At 42.5% G+C, this 24,311-nt stretch overlaps 1 protein-coding gene across 1 annotated transcript in view; it reads right to left on the bottom strand.

The window, feature by feature from the left end:
* The window catches only part of BRIP1 (BRCA1 interacting DNA helicase 1), a gene marked incomplete at its 5' end in the record, with an annotated part of 552,808 nt that overhangs the window by 304,732 nt on the left and 223,765 nt on the right, over window positions 1–24,311 (bottom strand). Inside the window, 3 exons of the mRNA XM_082245708.1 lie at window positions 54–186; window positions 6,910–7,109; window positions 16,389–16,610. Of these exons, the coding sequence (XP_082101834.1) occupies window positions 54–186; window positions 6,910–7,109; window positions 16,389–16,610 (555 nt within the window). The remainder of the gene's footprint in view (window positions 1–53; window positions 187–6,909; window positions 7,110–16,388; window positions 16,611–24,311) is intronic.

The following is a 24,311-nucleotide window of genomic DNA, read 5'->3' as shown; positions in this document are numbered from 1 at the left end:
AAAAAAAAAACATGTTACTGCAGCTAGACTTATAATATGTTTCAGAAACCTACCTTAAGCAAAGGAAATGTTGCATTTGTTATGCCCATATCGTGAAAAACTGAAATGATCTCATTACCATTCCACACTTTACAAGATGATTCATATTCTCTTTCCACCAGCTGGTCAGCACAATCCTTTATCCAACTTGCAAATATATAAAATGTGCATTATTTAAGGAAATATTGCATTAAGAATAACATAAAAACAGAAGAAGTATCAAAAACCACATAGATTAGGATTTTGGCAACGGTGACCCCTTCATTTTAGTATTCTAAACACTTAACGTGGTTCTGAAGGGATGAGATTTTTTACCTTAATACATGTTCTGCATCAAGGTAAAAAATCTTCCATGATCAGCTCCCTCCAGCACCCCAGTAAATACTTACCCGAGTCCTATCTCAAACCTACGCTGTGCCCAAGAGTAGCAATGCTGCTCTCTCTCCCTGACAGGCAAAGAGACAACAGAAGGAGCCATTGGCTTCTGCTGCTGTCAATGAAATCATGTGAGGAGGGAGCAGTAGAGAATGGAGAAATCACATTGTGTATATCTGTAGATGCACACAGCCTGGCTTGGTAGTGAGCCTGCCTGAGTGCCCCCATAGCAAGCAGCTTGCTATGGGGGGCACTCAGAGAAAATGACAAAACAGCGCCAGCAGAGGACCCCAGAAGTGGAGGTTCGGAGCAGCTTTGTGAAATACAAAATCTATTCTAACATAGAGATGAGCTGCCCAGGGTTAAGTTTCATACAAGTTCTATATTTAATGCTATGATGGCACTATATTAATAGTAGGTGTTTACACAAATGTTTAACAGTAATAATCAGTTCGAAACTCAAACACATTTATGCTGTAATGTACAAAAGGTGAATATAACACTACAAATATCCTAAGTGATCATTACATTTTATCTATATCATAGTTAGTCATGCAGCTCTTGGTTTCCATTAGAACCATACAAGAATGCTAAGAGTCATGTCTGAAGGCCTGTGACTGTCAGAATCAGATTTTCTCTGAAGTGATAAGCAAAAAGAAAAATGGTTACACTCTTATTGGGAGTAAAGCTCCCTCAAGGGATAACCAAGTGTTTAATGAAAGACAAAAACTAGGCTTGGTGCGAGTGGCTAAAAGCATGTATTTATTGTATCAAAAATGTATCACACCAATTAGATAATGAATACAATGACTCACGTGAAAGACACAGTATATCACAAACAGTGTCCCATCACCCAGAACAATTAGAAAGAATGCCACTGTAATAACTTCCGGACATCAATGACTACGTGGAGTACACAAGTTGGCGTGGTAACCCCGAATGACAATTTATAAGATGGTAATAGATGGCGAGGTGTGTAGCCCACATAGGCCCCTGGGCTCCCCTTAAAATCTCCTACAGCCCAATATAAAACACAAGAATTATGCAATGCGCTTGTTGATGGAGCAAACTGCCCCTAATCCCTAAGACAGGCAAAACTGCAAAGTCCTGTATAAGTCTATGCGGGGAGTCTCAATGGATGGAAGCTGGTATAAGCTAGTAAAAGCTGATGTGTTGCTAAGGGTATTAGCGTAGTGAGCCAAGCTGTTAAAGTTCTATGGCAATGTGGTAAGCAGCTCATAGCATGCCACCGATGGGACTGGTATATTGTCGGAAAGGAGAAGGGGAGAGAGAACTTGCAAAAAGCCATCCAGCCCCTAATGCATCATGACTGGATTGGCTATTTGCAAGTTCTCTCTCACCTTCTCCTTTTTTTTTCCAGCAATATGCCAGTCCCATCTGTGGCATGCTATGAGCTCCTTACCACATACTTTGTTGAGTATTTAATGTATGTCTTACAAGTTAGCATAGCTGAAAGAAAAGTAATGTGCATTAACCTTCAGCAACCAATCAAAAAAAATGGATTTTTGTAAAATCTTACCGTAAAATCCTTTTCTCTTAGCTCATTGACAGACGTAGTCCTCGGTGATACAGCACCTTCGGGTTATGTTGCCTCCACAGGAGCAGGACTAGACAGGAAATTAAAAAGCTCTGGCCACACCCTCGGGGCAGTCCCAGAGGGTATATCCTCTCTCTCTCTGCCTCAGCAAATCAGTTATGTGAAAAAGCAGTCTTTAGAGATTTCAACCCAACCCAACTCAAAAAACAGAGGGGCGGGGACTACGTCTGTCAATGAGCTAAGAGAAAAGGATTTTACGGTAAGATTTTACAAAAATCCATTTTTCTCTAGCGCTCATTGACAGACGTAGTCCTCGGTGATACAGCACCTTCGGGACGTCCCAGAGCAGTATCACAAATGAGGGGTGGGAAAATGAAAATCAAATCCCAATCTAGAAGGCCCAACCGGTGCCAACTAGAAGTTTACAATGCTCATCCTTAATGATGAGACTCAACAAAAAAGAGAAAAATTTTTTTTTTTTTTTTTTTTTTTTTTTTTCAAACAGAAAAAACCCTCGAGGTAGACCACCGGTCTCCTCAAATTGCGGCCTGCAAAACCTTGCGGCCAAATGAGGCATCCGCCGATGCCGTCACATCAATTTTATAGAATTTTGTAAAGGTATGTACCGACGACCAGGTGGCCGCCTTACATACCTGGACCACTGACGCCTGATGGCGAAAGGCCCAGGAAGTACTGAGCGCTCGAGTGGAGTGCGCCCTAACAGGGAACGGAGGACTCTGACCCTTAATAGAATAAGCCTGTACCACCGTTTGTCTAATCCATTTGGCAATGGTCGCGGCAGATGCAGGCAAACCCTTTCTGGGGCCATCCGTGATCACAAAAAGTGAATCCGTCTTACGGAATGATTCCGTAGCTTTCAGGTATACCCTGATTGCCCGAACCACATCTAAGGAATGCAACGCATGTTCCCGATGATGCTTGGGCTGAGGACACAAGGAAGGTAGTACAATATCTTCATTCAGATGAAAATCTGAAACCACCTTAGGAAGAAAAGATGGCTTAGGATGAAGTACTACCTTATCCCTATGAATCACTAGGTATGGGGACTGGCATGATAATGCAGCCAGTTCTGACACCCTGCGAGCAGAAGTAATAGCCACTAAGAAGGCCACCTTCTGGGATAAAGTAAGCAAGGGAATCTCCCTGATGTTTTCAAAGGGAGGTTTCTGTAGAACCGACAAAACCAAATTAAGATCCCAGGGCGGTAAGGGCACGCGGACTGGTGGAGCCAGGTGCCGCACCCCCTGGATGAAATTCCGCACCAAGGACTTGGTAGCTAAAGGCATCTGAAAGAAGATTGCTAATGCTAAAACTTGACCCTTGATGGTGCTCAAGGCTAGCTTCTGCTCAACCCCTTGTTGCAAAAAGGCCAATATTCGAGTCACCGAATAGGTACGTGGAGGAAATCCTAAAGATTCGCACCACGCAATATAAGTCTTCCACGTGTGATAATAGACCTTGCTGGAAGTCGCTTTCCTTGCTTTAATAAGGGTAGGAATGACTGAAGTAGACAAACCTCTGTCCTTCAGTACTTGGGTCTCAATGGCCAGGCCATTAAAACCAGCGACTGTAAAGCATGATGGTAAATTGGTCCTTGAGACCACAGACACTCCCTGAGACGAAGTTCCCACGGAACGTCTGCGACTAGCATGTCCAAGTCGGCCAGGCCGGCTTGAGGAGGCCAGCCTAGAATTTCTAGGACCACTGGCGCTGATAGAATCTGAACCAGGCGTCCCTAGAGGTATCTGGCCCCGACCATCCGAGAAAGTCTGGTCGTTTTCTGTTCCCACACATTTATCAGATACCTGATTGTTATCAGGAAGGGTGATCTTTTCTGGTTGAACCTCAGGGACCGAAGTCACCCGACTAGAGGCTACTTGGCCTATCTGGTCAACCAGATCCGATTCCTGTGAGGTATAGGGACTAATCTTAGGAAAAGGTAAAGGAAAAGATCTATTCAGGGAACGGTAACTACCGCTTCCTGTAGTACTTAAATGTTGGAAGGGAAGAATCGCACCGGTAGTAGTGGTTGATGCTCGATCTAATGTCCTGAATACCGGTGAAAACGTCCCCCCACCCTGAAACCGGGTGGGGGCGCACCTTCAGGCTGTGTACTCCTTTGCTTCGGGTTTGGCTGGGTTGGTCCTCTGCTTGTCCGACCAGCCCTTCTTGAACCCTCCTGGAGGAGTCTTGCCTTTCCCGCTTGTACCAGCCGGGCGCCCCTTATGGGCGGTAAAGAAAGGTCCTCGCTTGTTGCGAGGTCCCTTAGCTTTAGCAGCCTGTGGCAAAAAAGTGCTCTTGCCCCCAGTGGCATCCTTAATGATTTCATCTAGGTTGGCCCCAAATAGACGATTCCCCTGAAAAGGGAGATTTGTCAAGGTCTTTTTGGAACCTAGGTCAGCTGACCAGCATTTTAACCACAGCACACGTCTGAGGATGACCGCTGACATAGATGCATGCCCTAATAAGGGAGTAGTGTCCAAGGCTGCGTCACAGATAAACTGTAGCCCTTGTATAATCTGTTCCATCAAATCAGATGTCTCCTGGGGAATATCTTTTCCCCTAAGGTCTTGGCGTACCATTTTCGCCCATTCCGTAAGTGTCTGGGAAACTAGACCAATAACAATTACTGGTCTAAATGCTGACCCTATCAGAGAGAAGATGGTGCGGGACTCTGCTTCCATCTTTCGATCCACCGGATCCTTAAAGGCCGAAGTGTCCTCCACTGGGATAACCGTGGCTTTATTCAGCCTGGAAATAGGTGGATCCACCACTGGTGGTACCGTCCATTTCTTAATGATGGATTCCTCAAACGGATAGCGTCTAGCAATACGCTTGGAAATAGTAAAGGTACGTTTAGAATGCTCCCATTCTCCTTTAATCTGATTACCGAAACACTTGGGTACAGGAAAAACCTTCACCGTTTTGATGGGCTTATTAGTACCAAAAGGAATCTCTGTTTCAGTTGCCTCTGCCGGTAAAACCTCAAGTTTTAAGGTTTCCTGCACTGCCACAACTAGTGCGTCCACCAATGCTTCTTCCTGAATTATAGCGGGAGAAGAAACGTCCTCCTCACTGTCTGAGGGAGCTTTACCTGAGATAACAGCCCTTGCAGAGGGACCTGCAACTGCAGTGACCATCTCTGAATCTGAGTCAGAGGTGTCAGATAGTATAGGGGTAGGCGGGGGTCGCTTCCTTGACCCCCGTCCCTGACAGGCCGCCTCCACCCGAGCCACCATAGACTCCAAAATTGCTGTAAATGACTCTACACTCTGTGCACCGGTGGGTCCCGTGGCCCCCTCGAGGGAAACAGGTGGGGGAATATGTGTGGCAGGGTCCATGATAATTCCAGTCACTTCCTGGATAATATAATTCAAAAATAAAAAACTTTTTTTTTTTTTCCCGACCCCCAGCGCCACAAAAAGCCCCTTAGTGTTACCTGCTAGGGATCCCTATCGATCGAGAGAGAGAGAGATAGACCCCCAGGCTCACCACTTGATGCTCAGAGTTTAACTGCAACAGGTTACAGCGCTGTCTTGACAAACAGGAAGTCTTTTGGCTGGCTGCCCAGGAAGAAAGGAGGCGGCTCCGCCTCTCTGCACGCCTTCCGGCGCCTCCCCTAGCTCCACGAGGTGTTTGGATCACCTCAAACATGGCCGCCCCCATGCTGGAGACACGAGGCTACGCCAAAATGGCGGCTCGTGCGATCCAGCAAAAAAAATGGCGGCGGCCTGTACTGAATAGCGGTGTGCTGCAGGGCACACAACACTCTCTCTGCATGGGGATATGGCGTGGTTGGCGGTACCGGCCCTGGCGGACCGCATGGCCATTCGGGAGGCCTGCTAATAGCTGGAGATCTGATTAGGAAGGCAGTCTACATGTCCGTGGCTTCTGACTGGTAGGTAGCTTATTCTTATCACCCTAAGATTCCCAGAATGCCACTGATTACAATCTTTTTAACATGTATACAATTAGATTGTTAGCTCCCAAACCAAGCCTCCTGGCTTTTTGCACATAAAATCACACTCAAAGTAGGAGGATCTGTGTCATTTATAGGATAGAGAGGGACTCTATCTTACCATATAGAGAGGGGCCCGCGTTCACCACAAGACCCGTCAGGGGAAAAGAGGGAACATACTACTCACCATACCGGAACCAGGCGGGCACCAACTCCTGACAGTACCCCTCTCCACCGGGGCGGGAGGGCTGTCGACCGATATGGACGCCGTGACTCATGGTCTTTGGCGTTTCAGCGAGACGTTTAACTCGCGGGGTCAGTCCTTTAATGGGACTTTGTCGCGGCCGACCCAGCGCGGAGCTATGGCCTGCACGCGCTCGTAGGCTGAACTGGGGTGACCACCGGATCTCAACATCCAGCCCGTCGCCCAGTTCAGCTTTCTTGCTTGAAGATCTCACAGGAACACTGGAGAAAAAAAGCTGTCTAAAAAAATCTTTTAAGAAAAAAATCTTGCCAGGACCTAAGATCCCAGCAAGGTATCTAGGTCCTTACTCCTAACTAGACAGAAAATAACTGATTTGCTGAGGCAGAGAGAGAGAGGATATACCCTCTGGGACTGCCCCTAGGGTGTGGCCAGAGCTTTTTAATTTCCTGTCTAGTCCTGCTCCTGTGGAGGCAACATAACCCGAAGGTGCTGTATCACCGAGGACTACGTCTGTCAATGAGCGCTAGAGAAACATTTTTTTTTTATGCGCTTGTTTTACAAAACTAAAAAACAAGTAGTTGCTATATGGTGCTGCATTTTACACTGCTTTGCTCATTAAACATTTGATCTTTATCTCACTTTCCATAAATAACTAGAATATAAATGTACAAAATCAAAAATCCCACATTATAAACAGGCATACAGTATATAGCTGGCATAAAGTATAATATCTTTTCACATGGATCCGCATACTTTGTTAGGCTGTAACACACCCCACGAAGAGGTTCATGATCACTTGCTCTAATCCTATGATTCACCATGCTGTCTAACTCATCTCGGGCGAACATCAACTGTGCATCTGTCACACTAAAGCTGGCAGATTCACGGGCACAGTCCTCAATGTTGTGGGCTTCATCAAGGATTACCACCTGATCTTGCAAACATATTTCCATCTAGAAAACAAGATAAAGCTGTATTCAGTGAGTGAAAATAGGTTCAAAAGTAAAAACAATAACAATGAAGTACGGATAACCCAATATTATTGAATGGATGAAACAAATAATCAACATAAATCGATAAAAATTGATTATGAAAATACTATTGCCAACTATTTTCATAATCGATTAGTTGGTCAGCCAATTAGTTGGCCTACATACAGAATGCATTATTTGTTTACATATCAGGAAATACAGTGCAGCTGTCCATATATGTCAGTAAGTGCCTGAAAACTTGTGTGGGGAGCAACGCCTCAAGGGACATGTAATCCTGGGCAGGAGAAGAGAGTGAGTGATTTAAGGATTATTAAGAATTAACAGCTGAGGCAGTGTAAGAATTAATTATTCTTGCTATAGGGGGTACTCTATACTATACTTTGTGGCTTGCTATAGGTGCACTCCGAAGGCAAGAGGAGCGCCGGTGTAACATTAGAAAACCATACCTCGTGAAAATTCCATACCCACGTCACTTCCTGTGAGGAACAGCTGAGCAGCGTAGAAGTGCGCATGCTCACAGCTCCGGATACGTCATTGAACAGCTGAGGAGCTTACTAGTGCGCATGCTCGGAGGGTATGGAATTATCACGGTAGTGTGTGTAACATTGGTGGTTACATTAAAGGTTACATTAGAACAGCTCGGCTGCAATATGAGTCATCTCCGCTCCTATCCCTGTCACTTCCCTGATCTCGGCTAGTAAATATAAAAGCGGCATCGGGCGTATGAAATCTTAATGACGGAGATCTCGGCTCCGTGATTTATATTTTCATACACCCGCAGCCGCTTTTAGATTTACTAGCCGAGATCGGGGAAGTGACAGGGGTAGGAGCGGAGATGACTCATATTGCAGCCGAGCTGTTTTAATGTAACCGCCGCAACAGCTGAAGCGGTGTAACGTTACACACACTACCGTAAAAATTCCATACCCTCCGAGCATGCGCACTAGTAAGCTCCTCAGCTGTTCAATGACGTAGGTGCTGACGTAGGTGCACCAGAAGTGACGAGGGTATGGATTTTTTACGGGTATGGTTTTTTCACGGGACACCGGCAGACCAAGAAGGAGAACCAGGGTTCGACTGTGTAAAGCCATAGCACAAAGCAGGTAAGTATAAGTTTGTTGGAAAGAAAAAAAAAATCAAACATTTACTTTAATGGCTCTGTGTAGGGAGATCAGCATCCGGACCTAGAGAAGCCGGAGGCTGATAGAATGTAGGTAATATAAAGCATTACAATTACATTTAAAGTAAAAGTTTACCAGCAATGTGCAATTTTATTTAAAAGATTATTTCCATTGAACAAATGAAAAAAGTCTGAGCCTTTAGAACTTCTTTAATATAAAAGATTTATATCCCCCCAGCCATCCTTCATATAGCTTCATGTCTGACTCCCAGTTAAATTACCCTGTATATCCGACTTCTGGGTATATTTAGTATTAACACACACACACACACATATATATATATATATATATATATATATATACACACACACACATACATATACATACACACACACACAGTATCTCACAAAAGTGAGTACACCCGTCACATTTTTTGTAAATATATCATATTTTTTCAAGTGACAATACTGAAGAAATGACACTTTGCTACAATGTAAAGTAGTGAGTGTACAGCTTGTATAACAGTGTAAATTTGCTGTCCTCTCAAAATAACTCAACACGGTCATTAATGTCTAAACCACTGGCAACAAAAGTGAGTACACCCCTATTTCAAAATGTCCACATTTGGCCCAAAGTGTCAATATTTTGTGTGGCTACCATATTTTCCAGCACTGCCTTAACCCCCTTGGGCATGGAGTTGACCAGAGCTTCACAGGTTGCCACTAGACTCCTCCAAGACGACATCATGGAGCTGGTGGATGTTACAGACCTTGCGCTCCTCCACCTTACATTTGAGGATGCCTCACAGATGCTCAATAGGGTTTAGGTCTGGAGACATGCTTGGCCAGTCCACCACCTTTACCCTCAGCTTCTTTAGCAAGGCAGTGGTTGTCTTAGGAGGTCTGTTTGGGGTCGTTATGTTGGAATACTGCCCTGGGGCCCAGTCTCCAAATGGAGGGGATTATGCTTCAGTATGTCACAGTACATGTTGGCATTCATGGTTCACTCAATGAACTGTAGCTTCCCAGTGCCGGTAGCACTCATGCAGCCCCAGACCATGACGCTCCCACCACCATGCTTGACTGTAGGCAAGACAAACTTGTCTTTGTACTCCTCAACTGGGTGCCACCACACACGCTTGACACCATCTAAACCAAATAAGTTTAACTTGGTCTCATCAGACTACAGGACATGGTTCCAGTAATCCATGTCCTTAGCCTCAGCAAACTGTTTGCTGGCTTTCTTGTGCATCATCTTTGAAAGAGGCTTCCTTCTGGGAAGACAGCCATGCAGACCAATTTGATGCAGTGTGGGGCGTATGGTCTGAGCACTGACAGGCTGACCCCCCACCCCTTCAACCTCTGCAGCAATGCGGGCAGCACTCATACGTCTATTTCCCAAAGACAACCTCTGAACATGACACTGAGTATGTGCACTCAACTTCTTTGGTCGACCATGGAGAGGCCTGTTCTGAGTGGAAGCTGTCCTGTGAACCGCTGTATGTTCTTGGCCACCGTGCTGCAGCTCAGTTTCAGGGTATTGGCAATCTTCTTACAACCTAGGCCATCTTTATGTAGAGCAACAGTTTTTTTTTTTTTTTAGATCCTCAGAGAGTTCTTTGCCATGAGGTGCCATGTTGAACTTACAGTGACCAGTATGAGAAAATGAGAGCAATAACGCCAAATTTAACACACCTGCTCCCCATTCACACCTGAGACTTTACGCGTCACATGACACCGGGGAGGGAAAATGGCTAATTGGACCCAATTTGGACATTGTCACTTAGGGGTGTACTCACTTTTGTTGCTAGTGGTTTAGAAATTAATGGCTGTGTGTTGAGTTATTTTGAGAGTACATCAAATTTACACTGTTATACCAGCTGTATACTCATTACTTTACATTGTATCAAAGTGTAATTTCTTCAGTATTGTCACATGAAAAGATATAATAAAATATTTACAAAAATGTGACGGCTGTACTCACTTGTGTGAGATACTGTGTGTGTGTATATATATATAGGGGTGGTCTACATCGCTTTTTGTCGTGTGGAGCATTCTATATAGGGAAGACGAAACGCAAACTGGCTAAACGGATACAGGACCACCTCTACTATTTAGAGGTGGGTCTCATCTACACGCCAATATGTAAACATGTTGGCGTGTATCATGATTTTGATCCCAACTTTGTGACCTTCTCTGTTTTGGAGGTCATCCCCATAAATCCACATGGGGGTGACTTCGACAACAGAGTCCTCCGTAAGGAAGCGAAGTGGATTTATAACCTACAAGCCACCCAGTGGCCAGGACTGAACACCGCTGTCTCCTATAAACCCTTTTTATAAGATCTTAAGAATCTGCCCTGATTTAATTTTGTGTTAGATCCTTTACTGTATGTGATCATTTGTGTAGTATCACATCAATAAGGCATTGGGACCTTAAATATCCCGGGTTTTGCATTATACACTTATGTATGGTCCCATGATCCACCTCAGTAACTTTAAGGGTACCTTGTCCCTTTAACCCATACATTTTAGGACACAGTGTATACACTTTATTCATCACCATGTATGTTTCGTGTTGTTTTTGCCCTTTGTATTGTTGATTGTTGCCCCATGTTTGTTGTCCTTTGATGTATTCATTTGACAGATTCCCAGGCAGTTTGTGGGATTCCCCACTATCTGGGCTTTGCCCCCCTTTTTTCTTCTCTCTTCTTATTCCTCTTTTGATTCCAGGTATATACTGTCTAAATGGTAATTTGATGGGATTCGCAATATACCTTGCATGGTTTTGTTGTGTTAATCCTATCAATGTAGATTGGTCACATTGGGAAGATGTAATATGTAAATTGTATGTTTTTATGTATGTTTATATATCAAATGTAAGGACCCGGCTTGCGTTCTCACTTTCTTCTGCCCCTCCTCTGTGTAGGTTCGGGCGCCAAGCAGGGGGTGATGTCTTTCGACATCGGCCCCCTCCGGCTTACAGCCGGTACCGAGTGTAGTTGCGGAGGTCTGTTTGACCTCTAGCGACGTACACTCTGCAAAATGGCGCCCGCGCCGGAAGTGACGGTAGCAGGCATTCGTCACTTCCGGCGGGACTAGTCTTAAACCGCGAGTGCGGGAGGCTGCAACTAGCGTCTTCTCCCGACTCGCGGTTTCGGTCCTTTAAATGTAAGTACACCTTCTCTCCGGAGTATACTGCTTATCAATCTGTGGGATCTAGTCCTATTTAGAGCATCAATCCCCTCATCTACTATACCTGCTTTGTAAACACATCTTACTATGAGCTACCCGCCCCTTCCCCTCTGCCAGGTTACTCTTCTAACCTCTTTGAGCACATGAATAACGGTGCCATGTTATCACTGGGAGGGATGGTTTTCTCTTTTGCTTTTCTCCTTTTGGCCTAATCTTATTTGTTTTTTCCCCCGGTTATCACAGGGGTCTTTTGGATTGGGGTTAGGACGGGTGGCTACACATAGCTGGACATATTTAAAGGCTCTAGCCCCTAATGGGGATTGTGATATGCCATAGCTGTTGTGCTTTAAGCTTTGGTGATACTAGTTGAATATATATAATCTTTGCAGACCTGTAGCTCCACCTACTGCCTGCTTTGGTGGTACCTACGGAAGACTAGTCCAACCTACACGTTATAGCCATTCCCTGGCGGGACCCTCTGGCCCTGTCGGGATCATTTGGCTTGGAGTTATGTGGCATGCTGGTGGGAGACGCGATCTAAAGATCAAATTAATGATAGACAAGCCATAATGTTTGTAAAGTCTGGTAAGCAGTGGATATAAATTTTATAATATACTCTATGTTCCTTTTCTTTATTGTTTGTATATACTTTTGTACAATACATGTTATTTGACAATTGTTTTGCCTTACTCCCTTATCATGTATTGATTGTTCCCTTTTTTTTTTTTTTTTCTATGAATATTTTAAGGCGTGAATGTAATCATGGCTCCATAAGAGGGTGAATTAAAAATGCTATAGTTCCTGACGAAGCTGGAGTATTCCCGCGAAATGCATAGAACAGAGCAATCACCCATTTGATTACTACAATCACGACATTTGAACACTGTTGCACTTTTTCTCGTTATGTTATATGTGTTGATGTTTTTATATGAATAACAAATAAACATTGTTGGATTTTATATCCTGTTCTTTTTTGCTTACCAATATACTTTTGACAATAGATCCACTATAGTCCCACCCCCTTCCTTTGATTTAGTGGGTTCTGGGACCACTAATTTGGAACCTCTTCCTTCTATTTTGATTTAGGGATGAGGATTTGTTGTCAGGGCACGGGTTATATTCACTTTTCCATATTATATATATATATATATATATATATATATATATATATATATATATATATATATATATATACATACACACACACACACACACACAATATAAATCAGGGCTTATCAAATCGCAGGCGCCAGGGACAGGAACTTGCGTCCTGGCACCTGCTGCTGCCTAAATGCTTCAACCTCCTCCCACGCATGCAACCCCCTCCCCTGCTATGTATCTCGGGCTCCACTTGCCCAGCTGCGGGCCCGGAATAGTGGATGCAGCCAGGAAGAGAGCATACTCATGTCCGATCTCCTCTCCTTCTTATTGCTGACCCAGAAGTGACATTACTTCCAAGTCCCCAGTTTCCCCAACCATCAAGACTGGAATAGAATGTAATGCAATGTGCATTGCAATTTTTCACTCCCGGAATATGCACTGCAGGCAAGGCAGAAGGTTAGGCTCCACCCAGGTTAGAACGTGCTCTTCTTTGCAAAGAGCTGCCTGACTCTTGGTTCTGCCTTGATAATATATGTATGCCACCACCATGGCATTGTTGAATTGGACCTAGATTGAAAGCTCTCAGAGTAGGGGGGTCCAGTGCTGAAGGGTAGCCCCTGAGCTGATCAACATTCGTGCTTCCTCTAGTGAGTACGCCTGCTAAACTGACAGGCAATCTAGGACACTCAGCCCAACAAGCCGGTGTTCATTGTCAGCATCTTCTGCACCACGGGAAGAAAAGGTTTCCCGGACTCCAGCACAGGGCAGACTTATTGTTAGTGATCAAACATATGGGGTGACCCAAAGACAAAGTCTAATTGTCCCATGCTGTCAGGATGCCTAGTTACAACATTTTTTAATTAAATTGAGCATACAGGACTGCCTCAAAAGAGGCTATAATCAAACCCTGCATCCTCATGCAAACACGAACAGACACTCCAGGGAATGCTATTCCTGCACCTTGGTCTTGGTAAGAAGCTTCTTATGGGGTAAGAACATGCGTGGAAGGGCCGTGTCTAGGATAAGACCCTGATACTCCCAGTGGTGCGATAGTTTCAGAGTGACTTTTGGAGATTGGGGACCGAGCAAAAGTTCTCAAGGATTTGCACTATCTACTGAACATTAGCCTGAAGGTTGCTCTCAGATTGCTGTTGCAGTAGTATATCATGCTCGTGGTAGACCTAAAACTGGGACCAGCAGCTTTGTGAATACTCTTGGTGCCCTGGCCAGACCAAATGTCAGAGCCACAAGCTGAAAATGTAGTTACCCAAGCTGAAAATGTAGTTACCCAACCGTAAAATGCAGAAAGTGTTAATGAGGAAGAAAAATAGGGATGTGTGGGTAAGCACCCTTCATGTCCACAGAGGGAAGGAAATCCCCAAATGGAGAGAAGCAACCACTGACTGTACAAATACCATACGGAACTTTTGAGCATGCAGAAACTTGTTCAAGTGCTTTAGGTCCAAAAGCACTTGGTGCCATTTGGCCTAGGAATCCTTAAAAGGCTGGAACAGTTGGCATATATTTTTTCTTGTTTTCGAACACCAAAATGACCCACTGAGAGTGAAACAGGTCCAGCAAACAGGGCAGCCCTTTTCCGGGATGCAGTGGGCTTGTTTGATGGCAATAATTGTGGCAGAAGCCAGATGCAAAACTCCAGGTTGTAGTCTCTGGACAACATTCTGAACACTGACAATGGAGATATCTCAGGTCCATATGGCCACCAGATGCCCCTGCCTCCCTCTCCCACACTTCTGGAATAGGGTCCCGCCTTCAATGGGAAGTTTTGTTGCACGTCTTGGTGAGCTTGGAGTTCAAGGGTTTTTTTCTCAAAAGGAAGTCCTCTGCCTATCTCCTGAATTATAAAACAAAAAAGGAACCCTTTTTGGTCCCAGATGCGGACAGCTTTTTACATAAAAGACTTTGGTCACTTCTTAAGAGGTAAGATAATTCTCTATCTTCCCATAATCTTCTGTATAAACATATCCAAGCATACATTCCAACTGCTTATTGCAAGAGCACTCTGCTGACCAGCATTTTAGCCAGAGTGCTTGCTTTAAATGGACCAACATAAGCCCTAGGCATGAGAGCGGTCAGAGAGAATTTTCCAATCCACCCACACAAAATACCAATGCTTTAGGAAGGCTCTCTAGGGTCTGCATAACATAAGAATTGTATTTGCAGGGCTCCAGGTGGTGGCCCCACCCCTCCCATTCCTTGTCTTTTGTTTGCTCCCTTATTTTCCAATTCTTTTCTTTTTCCTCCCTTAGCCCCCATCCCTTTGTTTTTTGTTTTGTTTTTTTGCTTCTCCTTTCTTTTCCTATAGGGACCAAAAGTTAGGTGCTGGTGGATGTGGATTGTAGGGGTGGGATTGATCTATGATAGCCGTCTAATAATTTTATAATCTTTCTTGCCCGTGGATCACCCTTTCCTTATATGACTTGTATGCATCTCACTTTCATATGGGGGTCATTACCCCAGTTACCATAGGTAATACTTCCAATAGTATGGGTCAATCTTAGCAACGGGAACATAGCCTGTTATTCTCTTAAAGGATGTTTTCATAGTCTGATACTCTTTCCCTACCTCTTGGTAGGCTCTGTTAATTTGCTGTTTTATGGTTGTGATCTTCCATTTACATGTGATATACTATATTTGGAATGTTTTTCTTTTATTTCTTCTAAAATTTAGTAAAATGTGCAATAAAAAAAAAAAATAAAAAAAAACTTTTTGTTTGCAGGTTTCTTAAAGGATAGGTTCACATTTGGGGTGGAACATGTTCCCAATGCTGCAGCCACAGTACAGGAAGACGGGACATGGCTGTGTCATTCGTTCAACACAGCTGTGTGTGTGAATGAACTACTGTATAAGCCCTGACATCCTTTGCGGCTGTTGGCTTGTATTTCCCAATGAACTACCACGGGGCTGAGGAGCCCTTTTTAGGATTAAATCAAAGTGAATGGGCTGTTTTACCACACACCAACACACGAATAGGTAGCAATAGATGTGAATAATCTCTTAATATATTTTTCACGGTACTAACATAAGCATCTGAATCTGTTTTGATATCCGCTTTCTATAATCTTCTTTACAGTAGCACTTGCACTGCAGAAGAACGCCTGGGTGCTGTCTGGCAGGGGTGCCTGAACAACAGAATTAGCTAAATGAAATTACAAATCCAAGTCATGTAAACCTGTGGTACATAGTTGTCTACCTGGAATTGCAATTTAGGCATGTGTATCAGTTTACAGGCATGAGATAAACCACTTACTGCTGGAGGGGTGCTTACAATGATCAGCATTTAATTATTCATTAAAAAAAACCTTTATCTCAAAAGGAAGAAAACTGTTTGCTGTAAGTGATTATAAAGGAGGTGTGTTACTTGCAAGATCAGCAGGTGAAAACAGAGGGTGCAGCCACCACATCTAATGATTGGTTCGTTACAATATATTGCATTTTTGGTTTTAATACCGCTTTAAATTTAAAACCCAGTAAAAGAGAGTGAGTTGTTTACTCCATTCACAATTTCTGGCCTTGTGGCTTTGGAGGTGTAGCAGTCTACAAGGTAGATATGTGCAGTTGATAGTTCTCCTTTGAAAGCACTGCCCTAATCTGCATGCTATGCCCTAGGATAGATTTTTTTAAACCACTGCTTTATTTATCCTGTGCCCTATGCTCTAAATTCCAAACTGCTGTACCTTGCTGTACATAACATACATTACATACAGAGGCACTGCTCTCCATACACTTTTTTTAAACCATACCATACTTTGGACAACTTAGGGCTGCTTCATTGGTAGTGATATTTCAAAATCAAGTACTTACACTTTCTCTTATCTGGGAGTCCAAAAGATAGTTGTATGGACAGAACACAATGTCAGCTTCTTTCATTAATTCACGGGCTGCATAATAAGCACAGGCACGTAGCCTTTTCCCCAAGCCAACTAGCTCTTCTATGTCCCAAGCCTGAGTTACACCAAGTCTATACTGTAGGAGATTCTGCTCACTCATTTTCGGAGCTCCATAATAGTATCGACAAGAAGGTGTCTAGAAAAACAAAACAGAAATGCCAATTAGAACTTTATTTTACTGCATTTTCCTTTTTTTGCTGTTTTTAAGAAGGATAAACATAACCAGTTAAGTATATCAAATGAGGATGAGTCGCTCTTTCTTGATTTTGAGCTGCAGAAGGAACTGAAAACTAAAGGTAAAAAAGTTAACAAATCAACTCTCCACAGCCAATGTGAATTTCCAAGCAACCAAAAAAAACAGGTAAAAAAAACTATTCATTTTACATGCATGCTGCAAAATGATGTATTCTGCGGAATGATCCTTTAATTAGAAACCACATTAACAGGGCGCAATACAAGACATAACATGGGCCTTTTTGAAACTAAATCAAGCATTCTTTTGGAAGGAACAAGGAATACATTATTATAGGCTGTTTCATGCAGTATTAATCAAAAATTCATTCTTATTAGGCTCTTAGCCAAGCAAAGTGACTCCCACACACAGTTTTAGATCTGTAAATGTACATCTAGAAAATTACAATTAAAGAGTGGCAAAAATCTTCTCTTCCTCTGTTAAAAAAAAAAAAAAAAACTGCAGAAAAATACACAATTAAATGTTATATAACTTAACTTGCTTATTTGAAATTTTGCCTAAATGTCTCCTAAAATATGACAATATATATATATATATATATATATATATATATATATATATATATACACACACACACACGCCCAAATTACATTTTTGGAAACAAAATGCAATACAAACTACAGCGTAGCTTGCACTGGTCAAACCATTAATTTTGTTAATACCTTGGTACAGGAAATCCTAGAACAGGAAAACTGTACTTCTAAATCATTCACCTACACCAGAATTCAGTATTCATCTTGTCTTGGCTCCAAAGCACTGGTTACTATGCGCCGCTTATATTCTAGAACAGAGAATCTGTTAGCAGATGCCCCGTCAAGTGACTGCATTTTGCAAAAGGACATTCAGCTAAGTTTAAGAGCTTTTTACAAGGCATGCCAGAAATACAGCCCAGAACATCTTTGTGTTGAAATGTCTTAGGGGCTCTATAAAGGTCCTATAAACATTTTAGGACTCCCAAATCAGTGAAGGAAATGCAAGGATGCTTTAACAGTCTAGTGGGACTGAAGCCATGTTTTTGTACAATATATACTGTATTTGCTTGGCTCAGGAAAAATAAAAAGCAGGTCTAGGTATGTTGTTTTAAACGAAGCGGGATATTTAACTCTTTGCAAATTTTAAAGCTGCAAACATACGGTAAAGACATGCACTGTAAGTCCAGTAATGTTTGCAAAATCTATATTAAAGTCACCTTGTCGCTCAGATAACAAAACTGATATAGACCCATCCTGTAAAAAAGAAAGTACTAACACTTAAGCAAGCTATAGATAGAGCGATTTTCTTTCCTGCAACCACGGGTTCCGTGTTGATGGGGAAATCCCTCAAGTGGAGCTATTGTGTGCTCCCTGAAGAACACAGCCTGATTATTGTGATCGGCTATAGATCGATCGACTTGGGTACAATCAGCCTGTCCTTACATGGTTCGAACCTCAGCTGCTCCCTGCTAAACTGGCAAAGATCCGAACCCTCTATGACCGGCTTTGATCTTCCAAAAGACAGTGTGTATAATCCTTACACAGCTATAGGCACTGCTATTATCTGACACTTATGAGTGTAATGGTTTCTTATCTGGAGATCTGCCATGCGAGCTACCTATCTGATATAACGGCTAGGCAGCCCAATGACAAACTGAGGAGTGTGCACACAGCAGGCAAATTACACTGCTGCTAATTAAGAGGTAGTAGTTTAGTGTAGCGCTGTCAACCTACAATAGGGAGTGTTGTTACTGGCAGGATCTACAAATACAAAACTTTGTAAAAGATATGCAAAAAAACGATTTGCTTAAGAAAATTGAATACAGTGAGGCATGATGCCAAACTCGCTAAAAGAAAAAACTATTCAGGGTTTACATATATATATTAAGCACAGGGCTTTTTGGACCTTGAATTGTTAACTACTTCTGTTACAGAGCACTGATGGTAGGTTCAGTCATCGAAATGCTTCATACCCACTGGCTGAGAAGTCTCTTCAACTATGTTGCTGACACACTTGCTGCTAAAAAAACAAAGGATCTTACTTTTCTGTATTATCTGCCTATATTTTCCAGTATAAATAAATGAAGCCAATGGGTAATTCAGTTCACCAACCCAATTCAGATCACTTCTGGGCAGACTTTGAGCATAAGATAACATACATTTCTGAACTGGCCATGTACACACTGAATTGACACACACAAACTACATTAACTTTACTTCAAGTGTTACATTGATCAGACTTTTCAGGAACCACTTTACAGGGTTGCAAAAACCACACTTGAACACTGGCACCTTAGTGGAAAAGCCAGTACTATCTGGCAGCGCACTCTGCATAAGCAAGTATGGCAGTAAAAGAAAAGACCTTCTGGTTTTTCCATTATGGAAAGAAGCAACAAATCCCAAGTGGACTGTAAAATAAATTCCTATCATGTTGTTCTTGGACTTCATTCCCTTTTCCTCTAAGATACGGAACAACTGAACAATGTCTTTGCTGTGTCTCGACTTGCAGACCATTATCACATCTTTTACAGATTGCTTCTGTTTACTTTTATTGTAGTCAATGTGTCCATGTATTTATCTAACCAACTCAACTACATAAACACCTTTGGCCCCAACAGATCTTTCCATGGCTGATATCTTAATTTTGCATAAAACAATATAACAGCTTACTTACTATCACCAGAACTTAAAGGGCCACTAGCTCACTTACTAACAATTGAACGTAGAGGACCACTATGCAGTGAACAGCATTGAAATTACTAATCCCAAGGATAGGCATGTGACGAGGTCTGATAAACTCTAAACTGAAGACAATAGAGAAGTCGTACTGGAAAGTGCCACCTTAATTTCTCTAAAATTCATAGTTCAAAAAAAAAAAAAATTAAATCTTATGCCTGTGGTGAAGAAGTGACACATTTCATATAGCTTCTCACTAGAACAATCCAATTAAAGGAAAAGTATAGCCAAAGCTTGTTCTGCACTCCCGTGACTAAAGCCCGCTGTCAGCTGACACCACAGAGCTGGTCTAGGCTCTGAAAAGATTGAAACCATGGTCAGGATCCAGAGCCTGAGCCAGCCGCCCCTCCACAGGCCAGCGCTCCTGTGAGCACTGGAGGGGCAGAGCACACAATGGTGACTGACCATCACTGCTGTCTGCTCAGAGTGGCAGAGAGAACTAAGCAAACAGCAGGTGTCTGATCACTCAGTTCTCAGTCTTAGAGCAAGCGGGGGGCAGATGCAGCATCAAAACGATACTGCAAGGCTCGACAAATCCCAGGCACAAGCTCGCCATGGCAACTAGAAAATGTGTCCTGGCACTTGGGCTTTTGTCTGTTGGCAACAGGTGTGAGCAATTTGTGATTCTGCATTTCCGGGTAGGGGGACACGTGCATTCTCCCCCACCCGGCTGTGATCTCACTGGCTACCTTACATGCCGATCACTGAGTCCCCGTCAATCGTCTGAGCAAGTGACATGAGAGAGATCTGTGTTGTAAACAACACAGATATCTCTACCGACAGTGGGGTTGTGCTGGTTTTTGCAGTTACATTACACTCCCTAGATACAGTGGGTACGGAAAGTATTCAGACCCCCTTAAATTTTTCACTCTTTGTTATATTGCAGCCATTTGCTAAAATCATTTAAGTTCATTCTTCTTCCTCGTGAATGTACACATAGCACCCCATACTGACAGAAAAACACAGAATTGTTGACATTGTTGCAGATTTATTAAAAAAGAAAAACTGAAATATCACATGGTCCTAAGTATTCAGACCCTTTGCTCAGTATTTAGTAGAAGCCCCCTTTTGATCTAATACAGCCAGGAGTCTTTTTGGGAAAGATGCAACAAGTCTTTCACACCTGGATTTGGGGATCCTCTGCCATTCCTCCTTGCAGATCCTCTCCAGGTTTGTCAGGTTGGATGGTAAACGTTGGTGGACAGCCATTTTTAGGTCTCTCCAGAGATGCTCAATTGGGTTTAAGTCAGGGCTCTGGCTGGGCCATTCAAGAACAGTCACGGAGTTGTTGTGAAGCCACTCCTTCGTTATTTTAGCTGTGTGCTTAGGGTCATTGTCTTGTTGGAAGGTAAACCTTCGGCCCAGTCTGAGGTCCAGAGCACTTTGGAGAAGGTTTTTGTCCAGGATATCCCTGTACTTGGCCACATTCATCTTTCCCTCGATTGCAACCAGTCGTCCTGTCCCTGCAGCTGAAAAACACCCCCACAGCATGATGCTGCCACCACCATGCTTCACTGTGGGGACTGTATTGGAAAGGTGATGAGCAGTGCCTGGTTTTCTCCATACATACCGCTTAGAATTAAGGCCAAAAAGTTCTATTTTGGTCTCATCAGACCAGAGAATCTTATTTCTCACCATCTTGGAGTCTTTCAGGTGTTTTTTAGCAAACTCCATGCGGGCTTTCATGTGTCTTACACTGAGGAGAGGCTTCCGTCGGGCCACTCTACCATAAAGCCCCGACTGGTGGAGGGCTGCAGTGATGGTTGACTTTCTACAACTTTCTCCCATCTCCTGACTGCATCTCTGGAGCTCAGCCACAGTAATCTTTGGGTTCTTCTTTACCTCTCTCTCCAAGGCTCTTCTCCCCCGATAGCTCAGTTTGGCCGGACGGCCAGCTCTAGGAAGGGTTCTGGTCGTCCCAAACGTCTTCCATTTGAGGATTATGGAGGCCACTGTGCTCTTAGGAACCTTAAGTGCAGCAGAAATCTTTTTGTAACCTTGGCCAGATCTGTGCCTTGCCACAATTCTGTCTCTGAGCTCTTCAGGCAGTTCCTTTGACCTCATGATTCTCATTTGCTCTGACATGCATTGTGATCTGGAAGGTCTTATATAGACAGGTGTGTGGCTTTCCTAATCAAGTCCAATCAGTATAATCAAACACAGCTGGACTCAAATGAAGGTGTAGAACCATCTCAAGGATGATCAGAAGAAATGGAAAGCACTGAGTTAAATATATGAGTGTCACAGCAAAGGGTCTGAATACTTAGGACCATGTGATATTTCAGTTTTTCTTTTTTAATAAAACTGCAACAATCTCAACAATTCTGTGTTTTTCTGTCAGTATGGGGTGCTATGTGTACATTCATGAGGAAGAAGAATGAACTTAAATGATTTTAGCAAATGGCTGCAATATAACAAAGAGTGAAAAATTTAAGGGGGTCTGAATACTTTCCGTATCCACTGTACACACAGGCAACCCTTTGATTTCCCCAGATGTTAACCTCTACCTACCCAGTGTTATTAGTACAGTGACAGTGCATTTTACTAGCACTGATGACTGTATTAGTGTCACTGGTGATGTCAGTTTCAGTTAGCCAGTGTCAGAATGACCGCCATACTATCACAGTTTTGCTATAAGTCACCACCATTACTAGTATTAAAAAAGAAAATAATCCAGTATATATAAACAGTAATTTGTAGACGCTATAATTTCCACGAAAACCAAAATACACTTATTGGGATTTACTTTTACCAAAGACATGTACAGTGGGGATCGAAAGTTTGGGGCACACCAGGTAAAAATTTGTACTAATGTGCACAAAGAAGCCAAGGAAAGATGGAAAAATCTCCAAAAGGCATCAAATTACAGATTAGACTTTCTTATAATAGGTCAGCAAAAGTTAGATCTTATTTCCATCATTGACACTTTCAAAATTACAGAAAACAAAAAAATGGCGTCAGCAAAAGTTTGGGCACCCTGCAGAATTTATAGCATGCACTGCCCCCTTTGCAAGGCTGAGACCTGCCAGTGTCATGGATTGTTCTCAATCATTGTCTGGGAAGACCAGGTGATGTCAATCTCAAAGGTTTTAAATGCCCAGACTCATCTGACCTTGCCCCAACAATCAGCACCATGGGATATTCTAAGCAGTTGTCTAGAAAACTGAAACTGAAAATAGTTGACGCTCACAAAGCTGGAGAAGACTATAAGAAGATAGCAAAGCGTTTTCAGATGTCAATATCCTCTGTTCGGAATTTAATTAAGAAATGGCAGTCATCAGGAACAGTGGAAGTTAAAACAAGATCTGGAAGACCAAGAGAAATATCAGAGAGAACAGCTCGCAGGATTGTGAGAAAAACAATTCAAAACCCACGTTTGACTGCACAATCCCTCCAGAAAGATCTGGCAGACACTGGAGTTATGGTACACTATTCCACTATAAAGAGATACTTTTACAAATATGGTCTTCATGGAAGAGTCATCAGAAGAAAAACTCTTCTACCTCCTCACCACAAAAATCAGCGTTTGAACTTTGCAAATGAACATATAGACAAGCCTGATGCATTTTGGAAACAAGTTCTGTGGACCGGTGAGGTTAAAATTGAACTTTTTGGCCGGAAAGAGCAAAGGTATGTTTGGAGAAGAAGGGGCACAGAATTTAATGAAAATAACCTCTGTCCAACTGTTAAGCATAGGGGTTGATGAATCATGCTTTGGGGTTGTATTGCAGCCAGTGGCACAGGGAACAACTCACGAGTAGAAGGAAAAATGGATTCAATAAAATTTCAGCAAATTTTGGATGGTAACTTGATGCCATCTGTGAAAAAGCTGAAGTTAAAGAGAGGATGGCTTCTACAAATGGATAATGATCCTAAACACACCTCGAAATCCACAGGGGATTACATCAAGAGGCATAAACTGAGGGTTTTGCCATGGCCTTCACAATCTCCCAACCTCAACATAATTGAAAATCTATGGATAGACCTTAAAAGAGCAGTGCGTGACAGACAGCCCAGAAATCTCAAAGAAATGGAAGACTTTTGTAAGGAAGAATGGGCAAAGATACCTCAAACAAGAATTGAAAGACTCTTGGCTGGCTACAAAAAGCATTTACAAGCTGTGATACTTGCCAAAGGGGGCAATACAAGATATTAACTCTGCAGGGTGCCCAAACTTTTGCAGATGCCATTTTTTTGTTTTCTGTTATTTTGAAAGTGTAAATGATGGAAATAAAATCTAACTTTTGTTGACATATTATAAGAATGTCTAATCTGTAATTTGATGCCTTTTGGAGATTTTTCCATCTTTCCTTGGCTTCTTTATGCACATTAATACAAATTTTTACCTGGGGTGCCCAAACGTTCGATCCCCACTGTAGCAGACTACATTTTTTTTTATTGGGTTATGTTTTATAGCAAAAAATAAAAAAATAAAACGTTTTTTTATTTTTTTCTCAAAATGTTTGGTCTATTTTTGTTTATAGCACAAAAATGAAAAACCCAGTGGTGATCAAGTACCACCAAAGAAAGTTCCTATTTGTTTGGAAACAATTACATACACTTTGATGTACAGTGTACATGACCGCACAATTGTCAGTTACAGTAAAGCGCCGTATAGCAAAAAAGCTTTGTTAGTTTAAAAAAAAAAAAAAAGAAAAACTAGCTCCTAATATTTTTAGCTGGCTCCTAGTTTCAAAGCAAATTTGTCGAGCCCTGCGATACTACATCTATCTATGCAAGTATGATTTTGAATAGAAAAGAAACTAATACTTCTCTTTTAAGACATAGTGACAAAGAGCAGGTCAAACGCCTATGCTACAATGTCTGATCTTTTTTCTGCTTGATGTCTATCAAATTGTAATTTTAATTTGATCAA

This window comes from Pelophylax lessonae (assembly GCF_965119305.1).
Source record: "Pelophylax lessonae genome assembly, chromosome: 2".
Taxonomy (NCBI): Eukaryota; Metazoa; Chordata; class Amphibia; order Anura; family Ranidae; genus Pelophylax; species Pelophylax lessonae.
This window is presented reverse-complemented; position numbering and strand designations above follow the sequence as displayed.